Source organism: Pistacia vera, unplaced genomic scaffold (genome assembly GCF_008641045.1).
Source record: "Pistacia vera cultivar Batoury unplaced genomic scaffold, PisVer_v2 Contig656, whole genome shotgun sequence".
Lineage (NCBI taxonomy): Eukaryota > Viridiplantae > Streptophyta > Magnoliopsida > Sapindales > Anacardiaceae > Pistacia > Pistacia vera.
The window spans coordinates 538,525-550,688 of NW_022196508.1; the positions used below are offsets into that span (position 1 = coordinate 538,525).

The window sequence follows — 12,164 nt, forward strand, 5'->3', positions numbered from 1 at the left end:
AACTCAAAACCAACAAGTGGTTAAGAAGCACCACCACAAAACTCAAAGATTTTTCTATTATCAACAGTCATCACTGCTCATCATCATCATCTTCTTCTTCATCATCTTCTTGCTCTCCTTTCAGGGCTTTCAAAAACACCCATAATAAAGTTTCAATCTTTCACCCCCACTTAACCCTAACTTGACCTCTTCTTCAAACTACTTTTTTCAAAACCACTTTTTTTTTTCTTTTTAATTTTTCCCTTTTAAGTTTTGATATTGTTAATTAATGTTTGAGCCATGGACTTAACCCCAGCTTCGAAGTCTCCTGAAACTGAGAGTACTGAAACAGCGGCCACGAAGATCCTTCCGGCGAAGCATTTAGCTTTCACCAACGGGGTGTTGAAGCGCCACCAGGTTCATCACCACCAACACCACGGCGGCGGCCACCCCCACAGCCACCATCATCATCCTATTGTTATTACTTACAAAGAATGTCTGAAAAATCATGCAGCCAGCTTGGGTGGACATGCTCTAGACGGGTGTGGAGAGTTCATGCCTTCTCCTACAGCCACGTCGACGGATCCCACTTCCCTTAAATGTGCCGCATGTGGCTGCCACCGTAACTTCCACCGCCGGGATCCAGACGACCCGTCGTTTGCTCCCACCACACCCCACGCTACAGCTAATCCTAATACAATTACAACTGCCACAATTGAGTACCAGCCCCACCACCGTCACCACCCTCCGCCTCCACCATCGTCCCAAGCTCAACCTCCGCCGCACAGAAGCCCCAGTTCTTCCTCTCCTCCGCCGATCTCGTCGTCGTACTACCCGTCAGCCCCCCACATGCTGCTTGCTTTATCCGGGAACTTGAGCGGGCACGAAAATGTGATGAATAATGTCGGAAATGTCCGGGCGAGCTCGAGGAAGAGGTTTAGAACGAAGTTCAGTCAGAAACAGAAGGAGAAAATGCTTGAGTTTGCAGAGAGAGTGGGGTGGAAGATGCAAAAGAGAGACGATGAAATGGTGCAGGAGTTTTGTAATGAAGTTGGGGTCGATAGAACTGTGTTGAAGGTATGGATGCATAATAACAAGAACACTTTCGGGAGAAGGGAGAGTCTTGGAGGTGAAAAAATCAATCTTGAAAGCAATGGCAACAATGGTGGTGGTGAAGAGGGGGAGGAGAATAATATTAATACTACTAATACTAATAATATTAATATTGAAAGTGAAAGTGTTGCACACGTTGTCGGAGTTGGCGGTGGAAGTGGAGGTGGTGGTGGTGGTGCCACGGCGAATGGGTCATCTTCTTCATCTTGAGCAATGTTTTGATGGGAAAATAAGTGTTAGAAAGATGATAGAGTAAGGACTTTGATTTTATTAATTAGCTGTTTATTATCCTTTTTTTTTTTTTTTTTCCTTCTTCTTTTAATTATTTTCTCTTCTCTTTTCTTTCTTTTTTTCCTTTCTCATTTTGTTCTTAGTTTAATTAAATGATGGTGATGATCAATCACTTGTCACTTCATTACTACTTTGTTGATTATGAGGATGGATATTAACATGGGAGAGCTTGTTCCAAAGGGAATCCCTTTTCTTTTCTTTTGCAAATTTTTTCCCCTCATTTATTGGCTTTAATTAATTAATTAATTGCCCTTTTTGTTTAATTAATTAATTCATTCTTCTTCTTCTTCTTCTTCTTCTTGTTGAAACACAGAGAGACATCTTTTGTCTGAGAGAAAAGGAGCAAAAAGTGTTGCTTGCATAGAAGAGTGTGGTTGCAGATTATTCTATTTTATCCCCATAGCTTTTATGCAATACTTTAGTGTTTGATTTATGGGAGATATATTTGAGAGATTTGATAGCTTTATTTTATTTGAAGCTGCATCATTTTATGATCATTGTTCCCCTGTCTTCTCCTCCTCCTCCTCATAAAGTCTAGATTATTATAATTAATTAAGCATTAAGATTTCCATGGTTAAAGCTAAACCAGTACTTGCTTCTAGTTCTAAATATAGAATCTTATTCATAGCTTTATTTTATTTTATTCTTCAAAAGTGCAAAAGAAAAGACCATTCTTCTCAATTAGGGTTATTACTCCTTTTGGGTGTTTTGGATAATGCATAATACTTAACTCCAAACCCTCAACTTTTAAGCTTCATGATTAAGGATAAGGGATATTATTCTAATCTAATCTAATCTTTTTAGTTTAATTAATTTAATATTATATTGGAGTCGTCTTTTCCTTTCTTTTTTATCTGTAACTTTCCTTTTAAGGGAAGCAGTTTCAGTTCACCATTAGTGCTAGTATTTTTATTATTATTTGTATAATAAAGATGCTGATGCTGATGACGATTGGAGTCCTTAAATGTTAAGTGTCTTGTTGCCTTCAACTTCCTTGATGTGGGTTTGTTTTGGTTTATGGTCATTGATGAAGTCAGTAATCTTGTTTCTGTGGGGTGTGGCCGTGGGTGCATGCATCATCTTCTGTGGCTCAACTGCCAAAGCATGGGCTATAGCTTGTCCCTCAGTCTTCCCTCAAGACCATCTTCTTCAATATTAATATAATAAATTCGCGATTTGATAGTTTATTCTTCCATATTATGAGACGATAGTCTCGGATATGTATTGATTATGTATAAATATGAATCGAATCCTGAAATATATATTCTATAAATTTGATTTGATGTGGGATTAAGCAAATGGTAGGTGTAATGTCACTTGGGTGGTGATTGGAATCTTTTTATAAGTTCTATTTCTAATTATATGATGTGCTTCCATCACCAATTCTTCATCTAATTTCAAGCTTTTGAGGAGATTATTGGGTTCTCATTTCACGTTTTGTGTAAGCATATACCAAAGTTTGATTAAACCCCTAAAACGATTCTCTAATGCTTTTGCTTTGCCCGTAATTTTCTCGCTTAATCATGTTTTAAATGGAGTTAACTTGAAGCAAGTCAAAAAATGGAGCCAAATTTTTTGAGAACTTTTTATATTTTTTACTGTGACTGAATGTGACCCTCAGAGAAGATGATTAGAAAGCTGAAAATTTTGAGAGATTGGTGGGTAATTTTTCTGGTTCACGTTACCCCTTTGATCAGAAGGTTATTAATGGCGTTTGCAGGCTTTTTTTTTTTTTTTTTGACTTTTTTGTAAGAGGGTATGGGCTATTCAGGGTCAAATACAGAAATAGGGAAATCCCCATTAGCATAGAGAGGGATTGATAATCTAATCTAGTCTAATCTAAAGCTTATATTATAAGGAGAAGATTGCTTTTGTGGATCAAATCTCTCTTTCTGGATTTTTGAGATCTCTCTCTCTCTCTCTCTCTCTCTCTTGGATGATTGAATGCTTTGTATACACTTATGAATATAGAGGTCACCAACTTACTTATTGCCTCCATGACCAATTCAGAAACTAATTATAACCTTGACATGTGATGTGCCTACTCAACTTGTAATATTTTTGCTTGGATCATTTTCTGATACTGTCCTTCCCCCATCTCCTACTAGTTTTTGCTGACACAATATTTCCGTATTATCTCTGGATGATAAAGTGGTTTAATATAAATTTTTTTGTGTATTATTTAAGAGGTCTCGAGTTTGAGTCCCTTCTTAATTACTAATAGAGATAGTCACAAGAACTCTTACCCGATTGATAGGTCCGTGCGTAAGCTGATTCGGATACCCATGGTCGTAAAAAAAAAAAAAGTCTCCATACTGAATATAATCTCTACTTTTATAGGGTTTTGTATTAAAAGGGTTAACATCTTATCGTGACCAAAGTAAGAGGGTCGAATCACCTCAAACCGCGTACAAAGGGTTGATAACTTATAAGAATAAGATTACATCTATGCTAACAGCCATATCTTATAAACTGGTGATAAGAACCTGATCAAGACAGGAAGAATTTCCAATCGGGTATTTCCTTTACATCCTTAAGATTATTAAACTTTTCAGTGTATGATTCAGAAACATTACTGTATCAATCAGTTTTGCTTTTTAAAGTTTATTATTATTCCTCATGAAAACTTAAATTGTAAGCCTTTGTGTGAGATGAATTATTATTATTATTATTTTTTATGGCAAAAGTTGGATGTAAATTTCTGGGTTTTTTTATTCTTGAAAATTGTATACAGGTCAAATAATCCTGCAGCTGAAAATAGGACCTGGTTCTTCAAAAGTACCTTTGTGCTTTTCCCAATCTTTTCAATACAACCAAGTCAATTGTATAAACAATTTAGGCCTGCCAATTGGGTGAAGAAATTCACAAGAACCCAATTAAAAAATCTTATCCCACAAAAATAAATGAGCAATTAGAGTGTGGATATTACATTATTCATGTGTCTACCATGTGGGTTTTTTTTTTTTTTTTTTTAATGCACATTTAAATTGTGTTTCAAAATATAGTTGCTTATTTGATAAACATGAGAATGATAAATTGTAGCACTAATTAGGCAACGTTTGAAAGAGATTGATGCATTGGGCTCAACCAATTTTAAAAGTTTGAATTGTATTGGATTTTCCTAAACTAGTTAATGGCCAAAATTAATTTTCATAAAGGTTTTGAGGGATTTTAAATAAGAGATATTCTTTTGTCTTTGTTGCCCTTCCACCAATACAAATCCCAATTGTGGTGTTTTTTAAAAATATTTTTTGAAAACACTTTCATCTTACATATATTGATTAGTTTCTTGAAATGGGTATTGCTATTTTTTTTTTTTTTTTTTTTTTTTGTTGTTTTTTTTTTTTTTTTTTTTTTTTAAAATTGGGGTGTTCGAGTAAGTTTACACACACAGGGGTATTGCTCTTTGTCCAATTTGCAAAAGAGTTTAAGAACATATGACAAGAAATTGTAGAACTTTAAATCCTATCTTGTGCTTGAACACCTTTCAAGAAAAGAAAAAGAAAAGAAGCTTATAAACAAACATTAAAAGGAACACAAAATTGCTATGTCAATAGAGGACCACAAAAAATTATTTCCAAGCATAAAGATTATTACGCTTTATAATGTGGTCCAAAAATATTCTCAAAACCATATCCCTAATTATCTCTTTATATTTGATACCATCATCTTCAATTTACTCTCGGCACCTACATATCTTTCTTTCACTTTCCTCTAAAAAAAAAAAAATGTAACCTAATACTTTGCTTCGTTAGAAGTTATTCCATTTTGGCCTGAGTTTACACACTCTAGAGACCAACAACTTGGTCCTATTAAGTTACCATATTGATAATTACTAGTAGATCCATCGATATTGCTATGATATAAACACTGGGATATCTTTATTGTTTTCCTTCAAAAAAATAAACTAATACTTTGCTTAAATAGAGTTTACACAATATAGCATTGACGACTAGGTATTGTTAAGTTACCAGATGAGTAGATCCATAGATGGTGTTATGATGTCGAGAAACGACCCATCTAGAGTGGGTAAAATTTTGAAATTTGAAAGGTAGAGAGGGTGAAAAGTGGAAAAGTTTGGAAGTTAAATAAGGTCATGTGAGTGATGTTAAATCAAGTCGTGGACATAACTTAATTTGCATGTGAGAACAAACAAGGAAAGAACCCATTTGTCTAACCCAAAATTGGAAACTATGTGAGCCTGTTAACCCCTCACTTCACATGTTATTTCATCCCAACTTTAATTTGGGTTGATGTGGAAGGCATCCCATGAGATGAATTGAATTGGGTTTTGTGAAACTTTTGTATGTGGTTAATACCCACCAACATATAGGTAAAATTAAAGGCTTCGTTTGGTTGGATTTTGGGAATACTACTTTTAGTATTCCCAAAAAAGTTAAACAGTAAAATACCAAAAAACTCACAATATTATTCAATTTTATTCAACATTTTTTAAACCCCCTAAATTTGTTAATTCAATTAAATATCCCTAAATATTTTTAATGTTTTTGTTACGGCGACTCCAGCCACCCTCCGGCGGTGGTGGCCGATTGTCCGTATTTGAGGGTGGATTGGGGGTGTTTTTGTTAACTTTTAATATTTTATTATAAAGGGTGTTTTGTAAAAAAACAAACATAGGGGGTATTTTATGAATTTGTAAATCCTACATCGTAATACCCACCCAATTCAACTTTTTTTTTAACTTTTTTCAAAAAACTTTTTCTAAAAACACAAAATTGTGAACCAAACGGAGCCAAAGAGATCCACAACCCATTTGTTACAAACCACAGGATCTAAGAGGATTTTATTTGCAAAATAAAATGTTAATTTAGGGAGAGAAAAAATATATTAAACGCTGGTTGCTGCCCAGGATCGAACTGGAGACCTTTAGTGTGTAAGACTAACGTGATAACCACTACACCACAGCAACTTGATGTTTATGTTGTATTTTAATCGCTATAAATTTTATGGGCCAAGAGATCCAATTTGGGAAAAATTACCTTGTTGGAAGGCCCATGGGCTTGCTTCTCAAATACACGATGGTCCATTGGGCCGATTTTAAGAGTAAGAACTTTTAAGGGCTAGGGCAAGAGGATGTACGTTTTGAATATTCCATTTTTTTTATTTTAAAATTGGTATAAAATTCATTTAATCCCTTTTATCATATTTTGGTTTGATGAATATTTACACACGAACATCAAATCAAAATACATATCCTTTCACATGATTGTCCCTTGGGATACGCTTAGAGATGCATTTAAAAAGAGAAAGAAAGAAAGGAAAAAGCCAAATAGTTTTAAATTATTATAATAAGAAAGAAATTAGAAAGGTTTATACTATATAGTGTTACCTCTGTTAATTAATCATGACGATCCTAGCTCAAATAAAAATTCATGAACCTATGATGATGTGATGGTGAATAAGAGAAGAAATATTACAAAGAAAAATAAGCATTTTAAATTTGATTGATATATTTTTTGTCATAATCGAGGTATCCGAGGTTTACTATGGGTCCACTTATAAGCCGAACCCATTTAGTCCTCGAGAGGGATCGTAGGACCCCACTACCACAATCTCTTGGTAATACGTCGATGCGCAGATGGGGATTTGATTGATATTTGATACTAAAAAAAATAAAAAAATGAAACAAAATTTCATCTTTGATTTTCATCCTAAATGCACTAAAACTATGAGTTCCCTAAGTTAAGGAACGAGATTATCTTAAACAAAATTATACTATTCCCAAGCCCTTCTTGAGACTAATGATAGATTATAATCTATCTTTTTCTTCTATCAAATTATTTTGTTATAACTTTTCTTAATATAAAGTATTGTCGTTCAAATTTGTGATACAAATTCTTAACTAAACGAAGCCATATTTCTTATAAGTCAAAGATTGATTTGAGTTTTCGATAAGTACTTCTATAAGATATATACTCACAACGAAACTTTTTTTCATTTATTCTAAAAAGATTTGGAAAAACCAAATATATATTGGAAATGAATGAGTATAGAAAAAATGACTTGAAAGAAATTAACAATATTTGCTTGTAAGCTAGTTATACACTGAAAATATATCAAAAATCACACGCTATATAGTTATATAGATGACTTGTATTATCGAACAACTCACTAATTAAACACTTATCCAAATCCAGTATCATGATATTATACAATCAGATTTTCTCTTGGACTTTGCAGGAATTCATATTCGTTTTGTGACATTTTTGGAATCGACATCTACCTGATTCAATGCAAATGTTTACCTGAAAATTTGTTCCCTCCATACTCAGTACCTAACTTGAACATTTTTGCCAAAACACTTCACATCGAAAATGGAAAATATCTCATGAATTCTCCATCATCATCAATACATTCGGTTTCAAGAAGATGATCCCAACAGGGAAAAAAAAAAAAAAAATCTAAGATATTTTGATTTGGAAACACGTATATTTCATGATCGATCTATTGCTATGTTTAGTCACCACACTATCTAATGATATTGATTCTTGATATTTATATAATTACATGCTTGTATTTATACGATTATAATATGGTATTTATACGTTGATGTTTACTTTGACATCGGTCGGAGTAAAGTTATTTGACTCTGACATGAATTTCCGTAATGTCTTTGTGGGAGGACACTTTTCCGGGGTATTAGGTATCATTTTAAATTGTGATGCACAATAAAGCAAAGGGAATTAAATTAAAGGGGGGATGGATAAAGGTAATTAGGAATTGTTGAAATTAGGGCTTTAATTAACATTTTCTTTTGTGGGTTTGATTTTGAAGTAATGAATTGCAATGTCTAAAAGTTATGGATTATAGTTTAAGCTTTAATTTCCTTTTAAGTACATCACTAAGAAAAATTTCCATCTTAACAACCAGCAAGATTAGATATGTGTGGGCCTGTAACCTCAAATGCAAAGTTTTATCTTACCATACAGATTAGACTCGACTACACCATTTTGGAAATTATTCCATAGATTTATGCGTTGAATATCTCTTTACTTTATTATTTATATTGCAAAATTTTGAAGGGTTAGGTGTACACCAATTACATCAACTACAATACAACTAGCCATTTTGCAATTTCAGTCCTCAAATTAGGATGCCTTCTTGCTTCTTCCCACTGAAATTCTCACTCTGGTAATCACTTTCATTAATCTAATTAATTAGTTTAGTTTAATGATTCTTTCACACTCGATATATGTATAATTTCATGAATATTTCGTATTGAAACTCAGTTCAATTAATAAGAAGATTACACTTAAACTAAGTAGGAAAGAAGTAATGGAAAATTGAAGAAGGAGAAGAGCTCATTAATCCATCAAGAACACAAATCAACACACTTTTTACTCTCGCTCTGTTGTACATAAAACACAGGAGGTTTAAGTCATGGCCATAAACCCTAGAAATCAACAAGAAGAGAGCAATTCTGAAACAACCGGATACGAGAACTGGAAGACATATAGATATACTTATATATCAAACTCAAACCCACATATGTTTTTGAAAATCAAACAAACAAAAGTGATCATCAAAACGTACACGACATAATTAAACCTCCATCAATTAATATCTGAAGCAGATTGAACCATTTTATGACATGGATGAACGCGGCGACGTGTTCCCGTTAACCACCTCCGTTTCCACTTCCCTGCGGTGGAAGCTCCGGTGGCAGCCACAGGCAGCACAAATGAGTGCAGCGTCGGTGCCTTCCTCCCCAGTGGCCATGAACTCACGGCACCCGTCCACCGCGTAGCCTCCAACTCCGGCAGCGTGATTCTTCTGGCACTCTGCATATCTCACAGTCCTGACTGTGAAAGATGAAGTTGTAGTTGAAGACTCCTCTCGCTTCAAAACCACTTGACGCTTCCTCATGTTGCTCCTCCCGGCTCTTCCTTCTGCAAACTCTTGTTGAATTACTGGAGAATTCGGGTGTTCGTTAACTGATCCAGTATCAGAAACTGGCATCAGAAAGAAGAAGAAAAGGGAGAGAAAGAGAGAGAGAGAGAGGGGATTTGAAAAGTTTATACAGTCAAGCCCTAACCCTAGAGTGCTTATTTATAGCATGTAAACCCTCTAATTGACTTTGATTAATGAGATTATCATCTATATTAATTAGCAGAAGTGATTAAGCACATTCCATTACCAACTTTTTACTGTATTATTATTATTATTAATAATAATAAAGATGGTCCAACTGCTAGAATATTGTGATTCCGAAGTGATGGTCCAACTGCCCTTAACAACCCTCATTAGTGTATAATAAAAAATAATTAGTGGCTTAAATGGGCAAAACCCTAAAAAGATGAGGACCCTTTTGCTTTCACCCAACAGAGTGATTGGTTTAAAATGGAATGACCAGCTAAGCAGCCTTTAATACACATTTAATCACTGTTTTAAACATTCTATATATATATTTGAAACACCCTTGACCTAAAAACGTGAGGGGGGTTTGATTTTTAAGCTAACCAAACTTGTACGGCAGAGCCACCATTTTTTCTGAGGTAAAGGATGCCTCGATCGATTGCCATCGTTGTTAGCTTATGAGATAACATGATTGGAAAAACATCGCATTCCCTCTTTTAACTTATGTTTGGTTAATTCAAAGTTTAAGGAAAATATATTTGGCTTTTTGTTTTCATAGTCATTGTCTATCAATCTCTCTTTTTAGATTTCATTAATTCCTTTATGATTTTTAATTTTAGTTTTCAGTAATTATATAGTTTCAATTTACTTAGCTTCTTCTTCTTCTTCTTCTTCTTTAACTATCTCTTTTAATTAAGGTCATTTACTGTACATAATTTAGATGAATATATCATATTATAACACGATGGGAGAAATAAATTATAAAAATTAAAAATGCTTTTGAAGTCAAACAGTGATAAGCGATTAAGCAAGTTTGATACTTGATCTTGTCTACTGCCTTAAAGAGGAAAATTCGTGTTGTTCAAACTAAGGATATAATGTATATATATAAATCATAAAGACTAAAATATCTGCAAAGTTTGATAGATAGTAGAGCTGGAAGGCAATGCATTTACACACATGTTATTTTCCCTTTGAGGTTCTTCACCAAACTTGAGTTTCAAAATGTTTGGTAAATTTTTTTTTTTTTTTTTCGATTCAATGCAAATGTTTACCTGAAAATTTGTTCCCTCCATACTCAGTACCTAACTTGAACATTTTTGCCAAAACACTTCACATCGAAAATGGAAAATATCTCATGAATTCTCCATCATCATCAATACATTCGGTTTCAAGAAGATGATCCCAACAGGGAAAAAAAAAAAAAAAAATCTAAGATATTTTGATTTGGAAACACGTATATTTCATGATCGATCTATTGCTATGTTTAGTCACCACACTATCTAATGATATTGATTCTTGATATTTATATAATTACATGCTTGTATTTATACGATTATAATATGGTATTTATACGTTGATGTTTACTTTGACATCGGTCGGAGTAAAGTTATTTGACTCTGACATGAATTTCACAGAATTTCTTTGTGGGAGGACACTTTTCCGGTGGTATTAGGTATCATATTTAAATTGTGATGCACAATAAAGCAAAGGGAATTAAATTAAAGGGGGGGATGGATAAAGGTAATTAGGAATTGTTGAAATTAGGGCTTTAATTAACATTTCTTTTTTGGGTTTGATTTTGAAGTAATGAGTTGCAATGTCTAAAAGTTATGGATTATAGTTTAAGCTTTAATTTCCTTTTAAGTACATCACTAAGAAAAATTTCCATCTTAACAACCAGCAAGATTAGATATGTGTGGGCCTGTAACCTCAAATGCAAAGTTATCTTACCATACAGATTAGACTCGACTACACCATTTTGGAAATTATTCCATAGATTTATGCGTTGAATATCTCTTTACTTTATTATTTATATTGCAAAATTTTGAAGGGTTAGGTGTACACCAATTACATCAACTACAATACAACTAGCCATTTTGCAATTTCGGTCCTCAGATTATGATGCCTTCTTGCTTCTTCCCACTGAAATTCTCACTCTGGTAATCACTTTCATTAATCTAATTAATTAGTTTAGTTTAATGATTCTTTCACACTCGATATATGTATAATTTCATGAATATTTCATATTGAAACTCAGTTCAATTAATAAGAAGATTACACTTAAACTAAGTAGGAAAGAAGTAATGGAAAATTGAAGAAGGAGAAGAGCTCATTAATCCATCAAGAACACAAATCAACACACTTTTTACTCTCGCTCTGTTGTACATAAAACACAGGAGGTTTAAGTCATGGCCATAAACCCTAGAAATCAACAAGAAGAGAGCAATTCTGAAACAAACGGATACGAGAACTGGAAGACATATAGATATACTTATATATCAAACTCAAACCCACATATGTTTTTGAAAATCAAACAAGCAAAAGTGATCATCAAAACGTACACGACATAATTAAACCTCCATCAATTAATATCTGAAGCAGATTGAACCATTTTATGACATGGATGAACGCGGCGACGTGTTCCCGTTAACCACCTCCGTTTCCACTTCCCTGCGGTGGAAGCTCCGGTGGCAGCCACAGGCAGCACAAATGAGTGCAGCGTCGGTGCCTTCCTCCCCAGTGGCCATGAACTCACGGCACCCGTCCACCGCGTAGCCTCCAACTCCGGCAGCGTGATTCTTCTGGCACTCTGCATATCTCACAGTCCTGACTGTGAAAGATGAAGTTGTAGTTGAAGACTCCTCTCGCTTCAAAACCACTTGACGCTTCCTCATGTTGCT

At 34.2% G+C, this 12,164-nt stretch overlaps 3 protein-coding genes and 1 non-coding gene across 4 annotated transcripts; 1 reads left to right on the forward strand and 3 right to left on the reverse strand.

Annotated features, from left to right (window-relative positions):
• The first annotated feature begins 22 nt into the window (after positions 1 to 22).
• Positions 23 to 2,567, forward strand: LOC116112189 (zinc-finger homeodomain protein 9). Its single transcript, XM_031398363.1, has one exon. The coding sequence runs from the start codon at positions 280 to 282 to the stop codon at positions 1,300 to 1,302; it is 1,023 nt and encodes a 340-aa protein (XP_031254223.1). The 5' UTR covers positions 23 to 279; the 3' UTR covers positions 1,303 to 2,567.
• A 3,673-nt stretch (positions 2,568 to 6,240) lies between these two features.
• TRNAV-UAC lies at positions 6,241 to 6,313 on the reverse strand. The gene has a single exon. It is a non-coding gene; the product is annotated as a tRNA-Val (tRNA).
• Positions 6,314 to 8,709: 2,396 nt separating this feature from the next.
• On the reverse strand, positions 8,710 to 9,457 carry LOC116112195 (mini zinc finger protein 2-like). Its single transcript, XM_031398370.1, has one exon. The coding sequence runs from the start codon at positions 9,361 to 9,363 to the stop codon at positions 8,989 to 8,991; it is 375 nt and encodes a 124-aa protein (XP_031254230.1). The 5' UTR covers positions 9,364 to 9,457; the 3' UTR covers positions 8,710 to 8,988.
• A 2,351-nt stretch (positions 9,458 to 11,808) lies between these two features.
• On the reverse strand, positions 11,809 to 12,164 carry LOC116112205 (mini zinc finger protein 2-like). The gene has a single exon (XM_031398381.1). It carries the CDS (start codon positions 12,156 to 12,158, stop codon positions 11,877 to 11,879), a length of 282 nt encoding a protein of 93 aa, XP_031254241.1. The 5' UTR covers positions 12,159 to 12,164; the 3' UTR covers positions 11,809 to 11,876.